Source organism: Pelobates fuscus, chromosome 4, assembly GCF_036172605.1.
Source record: "Pelobates fuscus isolate aPelFus1 chromosome 4, aPelFus1.pri, whole genome shotgun sequence".
NCBI lineage: Eukaryota > Metazoa > Chordata > Amphibia > Anura > Pelobatidae > Pelobates > Pelobates fuscus.
Genome location: NC_086320.1, coordinates 23025201 through 23045200, shown reverse-complemented (window position 1 = coordinate 23045200; position 20000 = coordinate 23025201). Strand labels below are relative to the sequence as shown.

Genomic DNA, 20000 nt, shown 5'->3' with positions numbered 1-20000 from the left:
TGTCCGAACATTTTTATCACAGGTTGTATGATAGCCTGCCTGCCCAGTTGAGAAAGCAACTAAACCGTCCCATAGCAAAGAGCAGGTGGCCTGTCTACCTGGTATAGGGAAGCCTCACCGAAAACCGATTAATTATGACCCATTGCTTCCAGGAACAAAATACAGACCTAACAAATGTAATAGATGAAGGTTGAAGGGCTAATGGACAGGAAGGTTAAGATAACTGGATCCTACGAGGATTCTCAGTGTAATATTTAACAAATGACGTCCAAGAACCAACAGGCAAATCTCACCATTTGTTACCATCTGTATGGAGTACACTATGGACGAAACAAAGTGAATGGCAGATAGCTGGCTCGGACACTATAAATCAGCATGGGAGGAGCATTACAGTTGTGGCAGTGTAAGGTTTTCAAAGAGATCATCACTGCGTTAGCGTGTGTGTATGACAAAACCACGTGCTTTTTAGAAAGTTGTGTAGGTGTCACTGCACAGAAGAAAAAGTGTCTGCAAACAGAGAGTAGGTGTAATAGAATGAATAAAAAAGGTAAATGTAACAAAAAATGTGTATTGAGGTTTGAAAAGTGTGTAGGAGTTAAACAGAGCATGTAATATGAACTCTGATTTATCAGTGAATTTTAAGGAGCTGAAAATCGAGCTGCAAATTTCAGGCAAAATAGCCATGTGACCATAACTGAAAAGTCCTCAAACTAATTTTAGTCTTAATTTTGCTTGTTTTACATGCTTCGCAAGAAGGTGTGTGCTTAAAATGTTACGTAGGTAACGATGTTGGGATAGAAAACAGAAGGGGCATCATATCAAAACTGTTTAGGTTATGAATATTTAAAGAATGGGTTAGATATGTGTTAATTAAATCAACATTCCAAGCACCATAACCACTTTCAGCTAATGAGCATGGTGGCCCAGCATATTGGAGCTTACAGGAATCTCCTGCAAGGAGAGACTGGAAGAAGGGCTGTGGACACACATTGCCGGTTAGACAAAGGTAAGTTGTCAAACTGTTCTAAACCAGTTTGATAAATTACTCTGGGAAAACACCAGGACAATCCAGGCACCAGGACCACTACAGTGGAGACGGACTGCAGAAAAAAGTGGGTTTGGGGAGCAGATTAAATAAAGCTGGAGATCTGTAAAACAAATGGCTCAAATTAAAACACATTCAAGTAATACCACCATCAGAAAAGTATAAACAGTTATTTTCTTTCATGGCTTCAAGCAAAGAACAGAGACCAGACAGGGTGGCAAGGTAGCAGGTACCCTGGAAAGGGGTACAAGAATATACAGCTGTGCCTTTGTACAGAGCTGCAGAATATGTTGGTGCTTTAGAAGTGGAATGAATTTTAAACTGCGTTCCTCAAACTATCAGAATCAATAATAGTCAAGTGGAAGAACTATAAAGAACGTTTTCCCCTGCCCTACAACTGTGAAAGGGGTTAACTTCTTACAAGAATAATCCCAGTAGCTCTTTAAAAAGTATATTGATGATCTGTTAAATGATCAAGAGAACTGACTCAAACAATTATCAGGCACTTAGAGCCCCATTGACTGCCAGGAATGCATCCTGCTTAGCTGCTGATGGCCGCCTATTGAATGAGAATTCTTCTATTCAGATTTTCAGTAAGTATTTCTTCAATGGTCTCTATAACAGCAACGCTGATAAATTTTATACCGCATTACAAATTTTCCTCGACAAGGTCAGCCCAGGGTCAAAGAACCCGCTGTAATACAATGCAGCAGTATATACTACCTATAATGTCCTTCCATGACCTTGGGATGTCATTGAAAACAAAATGCTCAGATAAACATTGATATGAATGATACGCAGCTCATGCTCTAAATAGTGCTGTGGGAATCAACAAACCTCAAATCTGTGAATAAACAAACAATACATACTGATTGTATTAGTATTTATTTTTTGTTTCTGCAGATTTACTGAAAACTGTTTTCCTAATACAATTTATAGATAACCCTTGGTAATATAGACATTTTAAAGACAGGGTTTGTAGAATACAAATAAAAACAAGCATGATTTTACAAGGGATAGTGAAAGCAATTTGGGGAGCTGGAAGTAAATGTTATGCATTCTTATATTAACCCCCAGATTAGAATAAATAATGTGTGTTACAGTGTATCCACTAATTCTATTTAAAGCTCACTGGGTACAGTATGTAAAATCACTTTCTATGTACGCATCGGCTGTCACTGGGACAATTTGAATTAAAATGCTGGCATGTCAGGTTATAGTCCTCTTGTTCTCACATCAAGCAGATCTAGGAACTACCAACTGCAAGGCTCATCACGCTCAGCATTTATCCATAAATAAAAAGGGGAGGTCTGGTTAAACAGCATAATGAGAATTATTCTCCTAAAACAACTAAAAACCAGCATAAAAGCGAGCGTTGTTCCAGAATATGTGATAAATTCCATGCAAAGAGGTTTATTCGCTATTTATTCTACAACTTTCACTGTATCGGAGATACCATGCTTGGGTAAAGGATCACCAATCATATTCACCAACTTGTATTCTGATTCAGCTCTGCAGGGCCCTAGCTCACCTTGAACACTCCACAAGGACAATTCAAAATGCAGAGAGAGGAGACTGTCAGTGTCGCAAGGCTGGGGATGGAGAGATTCACTGCCAGTTGGAATGAGATTAACCTGTGATCCAGCTCACCTGAAGTCAATAAACGTTCTTCTCAAGATTGTGGGAGAGTCTCGGCACTGCTTTATGCGTACTGAACACTCCAATCACACAGCTGTGACGGGGAAGACTTGGCAACACAGCATCGGACCAGCAAGCTATCTCAGTAGCAGTTATTTAAACTCACTTGTTTGTAATTGATCAGTAAAACTGAACTAATTCCCTTCAAGTGACAAACACAAAACAGTAGGGGTTTATTTACTAAGCAGTGATTTGATAAGAAAAAATTAAATAAAGCCCAAATACTGTAGACTAATTTGCAAATGCACAGCTCTTTTTAATTACAGGAGAATTTATTGCAATTGAAAAAAACTCTCAGGATATTGTTTTTCCCAAGGATTCAGAAATATAACAAGGCAATGTTGATACTTATGGTGATGTCAAGCCAACGTAGGAAAACGAAGACTTATGTAATAGGTGTGTTGGCAATCAGCTGCAAGGTGGTGCAGGTTTAAGAAGTTACCCTCCTTAAGAGGGGACATCAGGACCTCGAGCGCGCAGACCAGGATACCGGCAAAAAGACAGATGGTCAGCAGTTATCCCTAGACTTGGAGCCAGTTCAGAATATCGACGAAGGAGCTTGCCAGCAACCACCAGGAAGCCTCACTGGACTTTGTGTCTACACTGGTAACAGCATTGGACTCATCACCGATATACACCCTACACCAAAATATACTACTGCCATTGAGATCCAACTAGTTTTTCTACAGCTTTTTTTTTCCCCAATTGACTTTTTTCTCTTTTTTTCTTATGCATAAGAGTGATTTTTTTCCATCATTTCTTTTCATATTCACTTGGTGCTGGACCTGATCATATGGCAATATAACCTCCTTTGACTAACTATGGTTGACTATAGCAACAATATAGCGATACAGATTTGGTGGATCCACCAGACAAATTATGAATTACTGTTCTTGATTTACTACGATTTTGTTAGGGGAGGAGTGTAAATAGGAGGTTCTTGTACGTAATATGATTTAACCATTTGATATGTATGATATGTTATTGCATACTGCATCAAATATGACACCTGTTTTTGCAATATTTTGTATATCGATTTTTCTAATATTTTCCCTTTTTTGGGGATATCTTTTTGCATTTAACGAATTAAAAGTTTCTTGATGTTTTTGTAAAATAATCTAAAAAGTTTGTCGTTTAATTTTGAACCTACGGTTACATGTGTATTCAGAAGTTACTTTGTTTATAGTACATTAAGTACTGTGTAACAGGTGGTAAGTAGGAGGGTGTTTGTGGCCTGATGTGGTCCTTCTTGGAGAATAATATTTCCAGAGCCAGAGCGTTTACTTTGGATAAAAAGTGATGAGTTCCCATAACCTTGGATCGATAGTGAGAACGACTAATGAGTTACATTGTACATACTGTGTTAGGATACAGTCTGCCCCATTTAGTTCCTTACTGCTATTCGTCAGACGGCCTTCACCATTATCCTCAACAGACTCGTAGATACTTGGTTAGAGGAAGGGCAGACAGAGCGTCTAGGTTTCAAGGTGGCGGATACGATCAGAACCAGAGTGCATTTTAAATATCTGAGTGAGAGCCATTGTTCTGAATATTTAATGTACATGTATTATGGAACCAAAACATATTTTTTGCAGCTAGTTAGGGTTCGACTCTACTCTTATATGAGTAACTGTTATTCATCCTAACTTGCCGGCTGTTCCAGTCACACACAGAGCAATCACAGCAGCCGGAAAGTTAGGTGGAATAACAGTTGATCAGATAATAGTAGAGTCTCACCTAACATGGCTGCCCAGACAAAGAATAGATCAATACTTTTTAAATAATAATTTAACAATATATATTATTAAATGCAAACTTAAAAAAACAAACAAACAAAAAAAAAAAACACCAAGGAATAAAAATGTGATTGTCCTTTGAGTATTTTATCGATTAAGGAAGCTAGAAGTATTCAGGTTGGCTATTTGGTGTTCTAAGCCAATCTAAATCCAGCTAGAATTACAAACTTTGCCGTTGACTCGCTCGTCATAACATGCCTGTTTTCCTATGACCATAGGAAAACAGGCATGTTAATATTTAATGTACATGTATTATGGAACCAAAACATACGTTGGAAAGAGTCATAGAAGGAAAATTGTTAATTTATTGTAAAATAAAAGAAATACGATATAACCGTTTAACTAAACCAAGAACAATGAGATAGTACAGATGGCTACAATGTTTTCGCCATTATCATGTTAAAATACAACCTCTCAGGGGCGGGGCCTGACAGATAAGATGGCCAGACGTGTCTTAGCTCAGCTCCTGCAAAACAGGGCTAAATATCAGCATTTCTTGCCCTATAATGCCCAAAAAACGACTTTGCCCGAGCAGCATCCTACCACTAAGCAGAACAGGGGAACGAGCACGAATGCAGCCAGCCGTTCCAACACAGATTCCAACCGTCTGGCCACAAGATCTAGCAAGATTGACGGCCTGCAGGTTGGGGGAGGCAGCCGATCTCCCGACCCGGGGCGCTCAATGACAAGCGTTCTGGCACCGCTTCACTAGCCGAAACCCACACGGGTCGCTGATCCATCAAGAGGGTATGCCCATGAACCTGCCAAACGGAAAGCCCCTGGACATGCAGCATGGGCTCCCTTTAAGGCCTGGGCTCAGGAGGGTGGAAAGCCCCGGCGCAGCTCACCTACTGCGGTCCGCATACAGGGAACCTGGCCCAACACACAACCCCTTCTGAGGGAGCGCAACGCTACCCTGCTGGACATAAAGCCTGCCAATCTCCGTTGGCCCATCTGCGGCATAGGATGAAGAGATACCCTGTAATGTATGCCTGTTACATTAAATATAGGGGATAAGTAAACATAATATTAAAAGTACTGTGAAGCCATGATAATTTGTCCTTTGTCCCTTACTTCTACAGATTTTGTCTACAAAATTCCTGGGAACTTTTGAAATTCTTGAGTTTTGACATGGTCATTCAAAAGTCTACGTAGGAAATTGATATTTTGTATTATCACAATTCATATCAGATTTTCATTTTGATTTAGATTTTTCAGATTGCTGGTAAATTATTTCAGAACAGGAATGATGTGTCCTGTAGACAGTTCCCACTATGGATGTCTCACATACTGGGGAGGAAGTAACCACAAAGCTTCTGATATGTTCATTACAGCATGACTTACATGAACAAATTCAAGTATAATAACTGTCCGAATGAAATTCTCTTTTTTTTATTTTTAAAAGCTTATTATATATCATGAAATGTCATGACCTTTTTTATGATGTATATGGGTTTACCATTATTTTTCCCCCCATTATTCTATCTGGCTGTGCAGCTAGGTAGGGTCCGACTCTACTCTTATATGAGTAACTGTTATTCATCCTAACTTGCCGGCTGTTCCAGTCACACACAGAGCAATCACAGCAGCCGGAAAGTTAGGTGGAATAACAGTTGATCAGATAATAGTAGAGTCTCACCTAACATGGCTGCCCAGACAAAGAATATATCAATACTTTTTAAATAATAATTTAACAATATATATTATTAAATGCAAACTAAAAAAACACCAAGGAGTAAAAATGTGATTGTCCTTTGAGTATTTTATCGATTAAGGAAGCTAGAAGTATTCAGGTTGGCCGTTTGGTGTTCTAAGCCAATCTAAATCCAGCTAGAATTACAAACTTTGCCGTTGACTCGCTCGTCATAACATGCCTGTTTTTCTATGACTGTTCCATAACTTTTTCATCTATATTTAAATAAATGAAACTTAAAAATTTGGTTGCAACAAAATAAAATAAAGGAACAATAGCAGGTCAAAGATGTACCTCCAGCAAATAAATATGGTAAGACAAGCAAAGTACCACTAAACATAAAGAGGGAAGATGACAAAAAGATTTAAAAAAAAAAAAAAAAAAAAAAATTGGAGAAGCTACCCCAGCATTACAGGTAGAACTAGAAGACTAGAATTTGGGTTATTTGGTCAGAACCATAAGAAAATGGGTCATTGGTCTGTTCCCGTGGCAATAAAGATTTGTATACAAAGCTACTGCAAAGATCACTCATTTCATAAAGTCATAGCATCCTTCGATACATGGATTCATACAATGGAAAGAATGGCAGATTACAGCATATAAACAGATGTGAGATAAAGCTTTGCATGTGAAAACAAAGGATTTAATCATTTTCAGCTCATAAACCATCACAAGAGAAAGCCTGCCATACAGGAGTAACATTAACGGCTTACGGCCCAGTTCGCTAAAACAAAATAAAAAGTCTTCATGGAGTCATTCAGATTGGAATCTATACTTCCCCAGCACACGCCTTATGTGCTGCCCCACAACATAGATTAATATTTAATGGGTACACACTTTCCACCTAGGGCTGCTTTGGCAACAGAAGATAATCAGGGCTTACTCATATCTAAGTCCTAATGCAAGGCATGCAGATATTGCAATCACTGACCCTGATAACAGAATACCCATTATAAAAAAAAAACAACAATAATAAAGAAAATGATGGCACAGGCCCAAAGCTCCTTATCAGAAAAGTAGGAAAATCAGAACTCTGCAGACATGTCTGTATCTAACCTTTATTACACACATATGAACCTCTAGTATGGAGGATGTTATTAGAAGGCTAAGGAATACACCAGGGCAGTCCCACGGACACCTGGAACTGTAGCATCTGAAACTCCTAAAAGCCTTTGCCCGTCACAAATGAAGATTTTAAGTGTTGTAATTATTACAGTTGTTTTGGGCTATTCAGAGAAGCCGGGAATTGGAGCCTTCGATGGTTTAAAGATAACTGGCACGTGGCGCAGTAAAACAACAGGCCCAAACAGCGCCCAGGATCAATGCCAACACGGCTAAGCCTGACATCTCTGGGCTATAGCATCCAAATATCATAAAGACACACGAGGAACACTAACATAGTACAAAACACAGCTTTATTAACAAAGGATTTATAAAGAAGAAGAATTGTAAAAAATTACAGCTCCTACTACTTTAAAAAGGACATGTAATATAATAAAGATCTAAGCAGCTATGCTTTAAGAAACATTTTCAGATAAAGACCGAAAATAGACATATTCTTAGACAGAAAACAGAGAAAGGTTGCGCCAATGATAAAAATATATAACCAGTAAAAGACTGTACAACAATAAAAATAATAAAAAGAAATATAATAAAAAAGTTCCAATGTGTGTCCGAAGATCAAATGGTTTTTAGTCTCTAAATCCGCTGTGGGGGTGGCTTCTCTAGTTGTTATGGTTCACACCGTCTTGTAATATGGAAGACACAAGAAAAGAGGACCAATCGTGCGGAGTGTATTACAGTAAAACGTAGTAGAATTAGATCTTAAGTATTACACTCACATTTAGATGAGCTATAGCCAGCTAAATGTACAGTGTATGATTCTGATTGGCCACCTAACTATGATGTCATCTTGGCGCCATTTTTTAAAGTACTAGTGTACCTATTTAAACTATTCTTGTGCCAGGTTACATGTAAAACCATTTTGATAAAGCCCCAGCGGTGAAACGCGTTATGGTTATTTTATATTGTGTTTTAAATAATAAATGATTTTTTGGTTAGATATATGCACCATTATCATTTTTTATACACAACTATAAATTTTATTATTTTTCCTGGCATTTTTATACTACATATCCTGAAGTGGGGATTATACCACTAACGCTATCCAAAAAGTGCAGTGAGACCTGCACTCCTTTTGTGAGTATATTCTATCTTATTTTATTCATCACTTAAAATACCATCAGAGAGCACTATCTGCTGTTTTTATCTCCTTCTCCTGCAAGCTGGACCAAACCCCTGAAGGACAAGCATTAACAAGCACCAACAAATCCTATAAGCGGGGATTGTTCCGCTGTATGCCTACAAACCCAGAGCTGGCTATAGCTCATCTAAATGTGAGTGTAATACTTAAGATCTAATTCTACTACGTTTTACTGTAATACACTCCGCACGATTGGTCCTCTTTTCTTGTGTCTTCCATATTACAAGACGGTGTGAACCATAACAACTAGAGAAGCCACCCCCACAGCGGATTTAGAGACTAAAAACCATTTGATCTTCGGACACACATTGGAACTTTTTTATTATATTTCTTTTTATTATTTTTATTGTTGTACAGTCTTTTACTGGTTATATATTTTTATCATTGGCGCAACCTTTCTCTGTTTTCTACCTTGTATTCTATGTATAGAGGGTTAGAGGGTTACCCTCTATAAGGTCGCTGCCTGTTCAATATATTATTAGCGCTAACCTACACCCCTTTTTTTTTTCCATATTCTTAGACAGGGTCACTCAAGTGCAGCATGCAGCAATATATAAAACCTGCTAATTCCCCGAAACCAGGAATTAATTGCCCTTAGGGAAACCTAAACACACTCATCAAAACACAGCTTCAAAAAAAAAAAAAAACTCAATTTAAAATGGAGTAGTGAGTGGTAGATACCCCATGGTTGTCAATCTACAACTCCCATAATGCATTGCTGAGCTGAAGATAATCTGAAGCGGAGGGCTTGTTTGAGTGTTCACACTGCACACAGCCTACGCTCGCTCCCCTTCCTGTGAGAGATGACAGATGTGAAGAAAGAATGCCAACACCTCCTCGCAACGGCAAGAGCAGCACCAACTCATCATGGCAGTCACCTCAGGTGGCTCTGTTCACACAACCTCCTGCGCCAACCAAAATTAAAAAGGCTCAATGAAAAGAAATGTGTAAAAATAAAAAGGCTGGTGGTAAAGCATGGATTAACCCATTGCAGTAAAAGGGGCTTAACCACGGCTGGAACACAAGCATTAAAATCAGACAAGGGAACAAGGTGAAAGCCAGCCCATGGAAAGAACAGGCTCGGGATAAAGGGATGGCAGACAGCAAACAGACATCATCGGCGTTTAATAGACTTTAAAGGCCCTTTTATAACTTTTATAAAAATATTGGTGAGAAATGGCAACATTGAAAATGCACAGTTTGTAGAGATTTATAAAAGATATTCACAATTAACTAAATAATGGGGGGGGGGGAGGGTGATTTATTCCACAGTTCCTTACAGTGAACCAAAACAAGATTCAAATACACAACAAAAAATACAGACACAATGAAACAAAGAAAAGAAGCTTCTGCTCCCAAGAGCTTACAATCTAGTGCAAAACATATTCTATTACAGGAAACACATATTTTGCAGACAAAACAGATCTGTCTGGGATAAGGAGGAGCTTTGTGTACACCTATTTTGTTTGTAGGTCCCCGAACACTGCGATTAGACAAAGATCTACCATCACTGAAAAGCCAGATTAACCTTTTTTTTTTTTACTTTTTAACAGACAGGCAATGCTTTTATTCTTAGAATAATACAATTCATTATCAAAGCCTGGATTCAAGTGTTACAGAGGTACATGCATGCAATATACACATAAATACCAACAAATTGATATAGTGAGTAGGCAGATATTTCTCTTCAAGCAAACAATTAAAGGGTTACTCCAAGCAAGCAGCAGGTTATTTGAAGTGGTCATGGTGCCTGCAGTCTGTATGTGCAGTGTTACATTTTACAAATCTGTACATACAGAGCTGAAACTCCATCTTCTGCAACTTCATTAACCGGCCAGAAGATCCGGGCATCCAACACCAAACAGCCAGAAACAGCCCCCCCCCCCCCACATTGCCTCTGTCCTCTGGCTAGCGGAAGTGACATCATCCAAGAGGGCTCTGGCTGAGGGGAGAAATCCGTGATGGAACGGGGGCAAGTTCTCGTTTTTGTTTTATTTTATTTATGTATTCAAGTTGGGGAAAGGGGGGTGACCACCTCAGGCAGGTTTCACTATAACCAAGACCTGAGTTTTATGAAAACACTGTTTTTGGTTGGAGCATCCCTTGAGTTATGAAGTGATTACATGTCAAACATTCATTGAAATGGTCTGCCAAACAGCTGAACCTACCCTGATGCATTCTGCCCTCTTTCAACAACCGACAGCAAACATATCTGTCTAAAATAAATATATGCACACAGCTTATACAATATCACCAGGGTTCGTAAGCAATGGGAGGAAGAATTTACTTCCACAATCCCTGGCCAGGCTTGTATTTGCTATAGGTAAACACACATACACAGAATAGGCAAAGGCTACAGGATGCCATGAAGAAACCGTTTAAAAAAAAAAAAAAAAAAAAATAGACCTAAAAAGTGTTCCAGTTGATGAAATGCTTTAGGTTAACTTTACGGGAACACTGCTGCACGTTATTCCAACTCTGAAATAATCTGGCCCATACAAAAAGGATTTATGAATTATAAAAATCTATCCGACTCCTGCGATTTTTCTTGTTTGCACAATTCATTTCCGCCAACAGTGCAATAAAAGGGAACTGCGGTTGATTTTGGACATTTCCACGCTGGAGGTGGGATGTGCGTCTAAACTTCTTTCTACACAAACCTAAATTGTCATTTGCTACGTATACGGTTTTAACATCACTAAAGCGCATAAACAGGTACTTTGTTTGTCATTGCTCCCTATTTGTTTATTTGTCCTATATTTAAAAGACGTCGAGAGACAGATTTTGCACGTTGATAAACAATACCGAATATAATCATTGGATGTGAAAGCCGCCAGTATCATTTACACACAGCACAATAGCGATTCCTTGCCTATACACAGAGGTATGGCTAGAATTACAGTTTAGGTTCTCTCTTACAGGGAGGGGCATCTGCTCCAACGATATTTATTGTTGATTAGGCCGATTTTGCTCACACAAATCGATCTTTATAAAACGCCGAGTTCCCCATGCTACATCATGCTAGAGTTTTTTTTTTTTTTTTTTAGTAAACAAACCAATAAATAAGGAAGTCAAAAGCACATTGTAATCGGAAATAGAAACTCTGTAGTTACATGGGAAGGTTTTATTTATTTATTTTTACATATGGGCGAAATGAGAATATGATATAAAAGCACCGTATGAACATATATTAACATGTAAATAGGAAATGTCATTTCAAGGCACCCTATAATCACCAGAACAACTACAGCTTATTGAATTTGTTCTGGTGAATAGAATCATTACCTTTAGGCTTTTTGCTGTGAACACGGTCTTTTCAGAGAAAATGCAGTGTTTACATTACAGCCTAGTGATAACTTCACTGGCCACTCCTCAGATGGCTGCTAGAGGTGCTTCCTGGGACAGTGCTGCAGAGTAAGAAGCACTGCCTATTCAGTGTCTCCACCCTCTGCATGCAGAACTGAACTGTCCTCATAGAGATCCATTGATTCACTTCATCTCTATGAGGAGATGCTGATTGACCAGGGCTTGCGCTGGCTCTGCCCCTGATCTGCCTAATTGACAGTCTCAGACAATCCTATGGGAAAGCATTGTCATTTGCTCAGACCACCACTTCTGATGGCAGTTCAGGGGCAGAGGCAGCTTCAGACTTTAATACAAAGTAAGACTTTACTATAAATAAACACTTATCTATTCTGCAACTGGGTGTCTCCATCTTGGTTCCCTGTCAATCACTGGTATAAACGCTGCCCTTTCAGCATAGAGAGAGAATGAGTAATGAAACAATGTTTCATTTTGTCCTCCTCATTTGCATAGTGTGCCCTGACCTTGCCCCAAATGAACTGAATGATGTAGTTTGCTTTATTTTTCTTTTTAAATTATATTAAAGATTTAGCAAACATATAAAAGAGGCTAACACAAGTTATGAGTGATTTTGATTGTTTTATTCAATTGTGTAATCTGACCACCCCCTTTAACGTCACAACAATGACAGTAGTGATGCTTTCATATTTATTTTAAAGTGTAAATGGTCAAAAATTCAAAGTCAATTCGAAATTTCAGGCGAATAGCCAAAATCTAAACACAGTTAACTTCACAATTAAAGAATTTAAACTAAAATTAGAAAATTACTTTCAACTAGTTCACACTTTAGAAAATAAACCTGGGGACTGATGTGATATCAACTTCAAGACAACTGAAACAATAGGTTGTATTCCAGTGGCTGGATTTAAGTTTCATTACAATCTACCTAATCCAAGGGACGTACATCCAAAATAGTACTGCCGGGAGCAATGCCCATAAAGAGCACAATATGCCTTTCAAACAATGCTACAGATTACGGAGGTGGCCATACTGGAATTTAATCACACTCTGTAGACAGTCTTTGGTAATAAAGGAAAAGGCTGCTGGCAGCATGGTCACAGCTTAACATCCTGCATGTCCTGGTGCCGAGAAGTAAAAATGCTTCTCTTTCTTCAGTGACGATGCATTAAACTCAGCCAAAGGAAACGGGATAGCTCAAAATTATTTTATTTGCTTTGTTTCATGTAAAGAAAAGAATACTGAAAATATTGAATGCCGATCAACACCAGGCACATGGTTTGTTACGGTATTATATAATACGGAGCAATTAAAAAGCTGGTTTAAAATGTCACTCAAAGACCACATCCACTTTAGGTTATTGAAGTGGTTATGGTGCGCTGGTACACTCCTTGCACCCCTTTGTTTGTGAATCTGAAAAAAATAAGGCTTTAAAAGGGGAGTCTATAGCTCCGCGTCAAAACTCTGCCAATGAAAGAGCTGTGCTTTCCACTTCCCAGTTCTCAACATGCATTGTGTGGAGATATGGAGACTTCTGGGGTGCAATGCCTACAAGTCCCTGCATGTCTGTATTAACAAGGCAAATCATTGGTATGATCCAAAGTACGAGCCAGGAAAGGTTATTCATAGCTCTTTGACTGATAGAGCTTGGTGTGGAGCCACAAACTCCACATATAGTGGACATGGTGACAGGAATGCTGAAGTGCCCTGCCACACACACACACCTTGTAAATAGTCTAACCAGTTCATAACAGTTTGAAGTCTGACCTCCATGCACGGCTCCCCACCTTCATCCTAAATATTTTGACTTACGGTGAATGGGGCAACTGGACTTGCTCCATGCCTCCTCTAAGTTAGAAGCGGTGAGTGGTGAAGGGATTGGCTGATCACAATTTAGTGATTCTCAGCCAATGGGTTGGTCATGCACAACAGTGCTTATGGTGGACCCAGGCAAGTTGTGAAACCAATACTAAATGGTGTGACTACTACATTGAGGGGAGTACCAACGCACTCCTGGCATATTATTTACTAAAGCACACTGTAGCGGTTATGGTGCCTGGAGTGTGTTACTTAAATAAATAATCAAATCAATACAGGGTTGTTTTTTCACAATATTTCGCAGTAACTTAACCTGTGCCACAAGGGTGAGCAACACATTGTCAAACAAGCACTTACAACTTAGCACCAATAATTGGTAAAGCACAGTCGTCAACGATCATACAAATTGTGTTTTAGGGGGAAAATTCCATTCATTAACAGAGACTGAAATACAAAAGCGCAGATGTTTATTTTATTGGCAATAAATTTGATACAGTGAAACTGCGTAATTAAACAGATTCCCTGGGTGTCACAGTCTAATTATCAGTTCCACCACTGCTCAAAAAAACAGCAGTTAGCTAGAGGCTGCTATGAAATTAATAACCGTCTGACCCAATGATCACAGCTGGATAAAACTAGTATAAAATCCAGGAATCAGACTGGGAAACGTGTCTTCACAAAATCAGCGACACGAGAAATGAGGCTGGAATGGATCGGATAAGGTTAACAGCTCAGAGCAGTTTAAACAGATCCTACTACCCATAAAGCATCCAAAACAAGCAAACAGGGCACAGTCACCCTCTTGGCTGCAACCATCGCAACTTTGGCCTCTATATCATTGCCATCTTCTTCCCAAACTAAACACAACATGCAGTGTCCTGTAAATGTTAAACCACTCAAACACGTCTTTCCTCCAAGAGCTAAACTAAGAGATTGGGCCTCACCTTTTAGACAAGGCAATCACGTAGAGCATAGAATTAACATGGATGATATTCTGTAAAATGCATCATTTAAAAGAGTTCCAGAAAACCGTGAATGTGTGTGACAAGATCAGAGTCAGATTAACCAAAGATGTTCCTTTAGAAAATTATCTAGGGAATGCTAGACAGCAGATGTGTTGACACAGTTGTCATCTGTGAACGAGAATTATTAAAGTCCAGTAGTTATGGTGTAAGGGGTCTTCGGACATCATACAGTAGTAAGTCAGTAAGTAGCCAAACTGTTCTTGGGCGGTTTGACACTTGCCTGGTTACCCCAGGTTTCTGCGGTCCAGCATCCTTTTATGATATAGCCAATGCTAAAATCCTTCTTCTGCATAAATGAGGTAGACAATTCATTGACTGAAAGCATAATTTAAATACATGGCTGCCGGTGTCCAGCAAGGGGTTATGGGATATGTGTAGTTCTCCCACTGAATATAATTGGAGCACCGGGGTTGTCTAAAAGCGTTCAATTTTCTTCTTGTCTGTGCAGGGCTCACTGTAGCAACTACAAATCTTGGGTGTTTGTAACAAATGAAGGAAGTTTGGGTGTTTGTAACAAATGAAGGAATCGGTTGAGTAAATCTAGTTTGCGTTATTTGTTTACTTTTAAAGATTTAATGGGATATAATCAGTTAATGATGGTCAATTAACACGGCCATTCGGTGTGATTGCTGAATAAAAGAAAGATATGGGGAAAGACCCATTATAGTTTAAGCACCATAAAAGTGGCAGCCAAAATCGTTTACGACCACGCAGCGTTCATGTTCCGGTCCAGTTATGTAAAGTGCAAGCGCGTTAAAATATTTCAATAGTGAAGGAGAGGGAGAACGGAAGGTCTGCTACCTACAATATTACACAATTACCAAAGCCATTAATCAGAGAAAAAGGCTCGCAGGCAGGACAGCAAGATCTTGCTCATCATTCATATTAATTAGCACAGGGATCACAATAGCAAGCTGGAGAGCGAGAAAATACAGGACATAAAGGGAAAATCCTCCCTTAACACGTTGAGAGCCCAAACACACTACAGAAGTGCAAATCTAGGTGTGAGAACACTATTATTCTATGGAGCCCGCACATGTACAAAAGGAAACGTAAGTGCTTTCACCTCTCGGTAAATCTTTCCTCTAAGTGTTCATTTGCAAGAATAAACATTTATTACATATTAATAAAACTCCTTGCGATCAACATTTCCAGTCTGACAAAAGGATTTCATCACGTTCAGAAAATTTAGGATCTACCGGGCACACAGATGGTCTTTCAAACCATACCCTCAGCCTTACACATGGCAAATCAGAATCGGTCACTGCACCCAGCAGTAACCCAGAATACACAAACAGCACCCGATTTAATAAATGACACCTAGCCATAACACATACCATTGTCATCTTTGCCCAAATCCAACTCCTGTAGAGTTCATAACCTCAGCACTCTAACAAATAAATACCCAGGCTCAGACTCTGAAACGCTAACCTGACATCACACACACACAATTTATTAGGGATTTTTCATTCAAATCGTATTTATTTAAAAATTCAAAAAGAAAAATAAACTTTGTGAAAAACAGACGGAGTAAAAATGCATGGGTAAAATGCATTCAGTAAAAATTAAAAAGTTTAAATATTAGCAAAACCTGCTTGTGGGTCAGAGTACTACGGTCTACTGCAACACCAACGGTCTACTGATCTCATAAGCAAGGGAAAAAACTAAAATCCCATTAAAACGGGTCTGTCGCCTGCAATGCTCCCTATAACGATATTCTAACAGACACGTATTATTTTCATTTATCTGAGCTCCAGCACGTTTAGCGAGAATTACGATGTCAAGATCTGACAGCATGTCAGGGTGGAGGTGGATAAAAGTACCAATAATCAGCAATTTGTGTGTCCAACACGTCAAACATATGTAACGTGCTTTTAAAACTGTACGCAGACATTTCTAAAGGTGTGCTCTGTTTTAACCTACACATGATTTCATTTACACACTGTGCTAGTTGAAGCAGGAAAATATTGAAATCGGTGATTAAAGCAAAAATTCAATATTTACTTCAGGTCGGTTGTAGTTTAGCTGTAAGAAGCAGCCAGAGGTGACCGTGTTTCCTAAACATACATCACTTCACACTGCTGCCCGTAGTAGGCTGAATTTATTTGGGTGGTGTTGAATGGGGGGGGGGATAATGGGGCCAACACTTCCTTTAAGAATATTCTTTGATTTATTAGTTTCTCTCCTGAGCAATATGAATGCTACATACCACATAGAACTGTTTTCAGGAAAACAGTCAGTCACCCAGTTTGTATTCTGTGACCTGATAAGGAATTTCGATACCTTTTGTAACTCTCAGCAAGGCCCTAACCCAAGGAGAGGCAGGGTCAGTGAAAGGATTTCCGTAGTTTTGCTGGAGCTAGTAGTAGATTTCAATGAGTCGCTGTTTCACAGAGCGATTTGCCTGTCAGTGACCCAAACAGTGCTCTGTGTACAGATTGTGGGGATGGTTAGCATGTCAGTGATTCACCCTATATTTGCCCAGAAGCCAAACAGACCCAGGCATGTTGAAAGATCACCTTGTATTAACCCTTCAGGTACAAGACCAGTGTTTGAATGGAGGCAAAGACGGCAATGAAAAGAGCTAAGTTTTTACAGCTAAACACTCCCGTACCTGGCGTTTTGCAGGTTTACACGAGAAAATGTCTGTTTACATAAAATCCTGTAATTTTCAAGAGGAGTTAAGGCAATATTTAATCAACTTTGCAATTCTCATCTTCTCAGTTCATAATACGATTACAAAACAATAAAATTATTTGATAAATGCGGATTAAAATATCAACCATAAGTGACCCATGCACTAGATCATCTACCTTTGGCATGCATCGATGCTCGCACTTAATGAGTCTCTCGTTAACTGGAATTATGTGTGATATAGGACATATCTACAAACTAGGCAGAAATCACCATTAAATATACAGATTGGAAACATTGCATTCTATGCCAGAAGTGCTTCTGTATGCTAATCCAATGTACACGGGCCAGGTGCAGAACATCACAGCATTCCCCTACAGAATCCAAGCCGTCATTTACCCCTTAGCATTATGACAGATGAAAGTTAACGTGTATTGTGTTTCATTTAAAGATTCATCTATCAATATTCCAGCGACTGGAGCAGGGCAGCATGTACATGAGACACTATCTTTAAAAGCTCCTCATTGTGGTTTTCGCATTCAATTCTTCACAGTCGAGGAAGGAAGCTATATGTACATCACCTTCAGAGGCTGCAAAACTACAACTCCCATGATGCCCCATACACAACTGCAATTCAATTGCTGGACAGATGTTGAATAACTGCCCTGTCTCGACATATTTCCCACACTTCTAGACAACCAAACACTGCTGGATCCTGTTGGGAGAAGTGTGGCAGTTAATGGCAATGTGAAAGCCAAGTCTAAATTAAATTATGTTGTGATCTGGAGTCAGAAGGTGACCTTTGGCACCGTGGTCGAAGGGTTCACGTTCACACAGGGACTAGTAAAAATAAGAGCCCATCAAAGATTTGCAACAGGACTTGCGTTTGCAATAATCCTTACATTTAAAATAGATATGAATGCACAAAGCACAACAGGTTTTGCACCCTGGATGCACCTGTTAATTGCTTTCCATGAGGATCAAGGTTTCCTAGAGTTAAGGAAAATTATGAGTTGATCTACAGAGATTCCAATCTAGACGTCGACCACACTGACGACTTTTATGGATATAGGATTTAGTCCCTTTTTGTGTATTGCCGCTTCACCTGGTTACAAAACAAACAAAAACAGGCCTGCTCTTACACTTGACAAACAGCTGCAGACTCCAACTTTACCCTGTCTATTGCCACACACCCTGAGAGGGTTAATGCTGATTTAGTAAAATAGTTCTAATTACACGCTGCAGGCCACAGATGGTGTATTTACCGTGATAAGTACATACATGTCACAGGATATAAACACAAAGCAATGAAACACATACAGCAGCAGTCTGTCCCGGCAACCAGAATTATCCCCTACAAGCTGTGTGCAGGAAAGGGTTACACACAGTGCCAATACCGGTTCATTTATCAAACCTGGCGTCAGTGAATATTAAAGTGTCAGCATTCTAGCCACAGCTTCATAAACAGAAAAGGGGTGAAAAAACAAAAAACAAATCTAAGAAAAAAAAAATCCAAATATACCCAGATCTCACTGGTCGAATGCAATGCCAAACACACTGCCTGCATCACCACACACAGTATTCCTCTACACCTTGCAGGGCAGGTATTAACCCTTAGACGGCTTGGCACTATGTGTAATGACAGGCCAGCCCCTTTACTGAATGTGGGATAGAGACACTGACATGACAGCCAATGCTGCAGACTGACTCCTAAAAAGCTCATCCTACAGCATCTGAAATCCTAGCTACCATCAGTTACTGGGTTTCACCATCCAGAGGCTCAGCAACCTGACGTGAAATGGTTAACAACCTGTCACCTTCTGTTCTGACAATTTTTAAAGCCTTGTCTGAAAACACCTTGTAGTTCTCTTTAAATACAAACCGAAGAGGTGTGAGAAAATGATTTTCAGAAACGAAGTGATATCTCCATGCACTGATAATTGGTTAACGGGTAGTAAAAAGCAGTGACATGAGAAGAAAGGTTGATGGGGAATGTTAAGTACCTTTTGCCCAGCATATCGGAAACGGACTACATCCGCTCTTCTCCATATAGATGACAGCACCTGTCCGTTCAGGGCCCAGACGGCCTGCCAGTTCCAACAACATACACCCAGCGCTGTGAATTCACTGCTCGGGGGTAGGGATGGTCACAGACTGAGAGCCACCAGCACTGGCTGGGCTGCAAAGCTCCCTTGCTGCATTGGTCCTCGCCGTCAGCGGTCTGCACTGGGAGATCGAGCTGCAATGTAGGGCACCAAGATTACCTTCCAATTACACAATCTTCTCATGCCTCAGCAATCGGAAACACAGACAATCCTTTTTTTCCCCTGGTTGAAGTGCTGAACACAGGCAGTAACGTGACTGTGTGTCTAATTCCTGGCTTCATTCAGTCAGGGAGAGAGGGAGGGTGTAGCGTGGGGAGGGGAGGAGGGAGTGCAGGCATTAGCAAGCACCCTATTAATATGCTAATCTCACTCCAAACTGCAGGAGCTCTGCTTACCAGGCAGCGTAGTTGCAGCCTTACAGGCCAGGATCACAGTCATTCAATCCGGATTTTCACATTGTACCTTGTCTGCTCATGGCGAGCAGGACAGAGTCTGCGGGCAGATCCCGCAAGAAACAAAACAGATCTGTGTTTGCAGTTTATAAAACAGCATTAAGGGCAGATGTCTTAGAATTACACTTCCCATAACACCTAGCCAGCCTT

At 39.7% G+C, this 20000-nt stretch overlaps 1 protein-coding gene across 12 annotated transcripts in view; it reads right to left on the bottom strand.

Moving 5' to 3' along the window:
* PTK2 (protein tyrosine kinase 2) overlaps window positions 1-20000 on the bottom strand; it is a 204975-nt gene that overhangs the window by 134029 nt on the left and 50946 nt on the right. For 7 of the 12 annotated variants that reach the window (XM_063451015.1, XM_063451016.1, XM_063451019.1 and 4 more), the window contains exon 1: window positions 19297-19415. The exons of the other annotated variants lie outside the window; for them this stretch is intronic. In XM_063451015.1, coding sequence (XP_063307085.1) covers window positions 19297-19399 — 103 coding nt within the window. In that variant the 5' untranslated portion in view covers window positions 19400-19415. Of the gene's footprint in view, window positions 1-19296; window positions 19416-20000 lie in introns of those variants that run through there. 12 annotated transcript variants of the gene reach the window in all.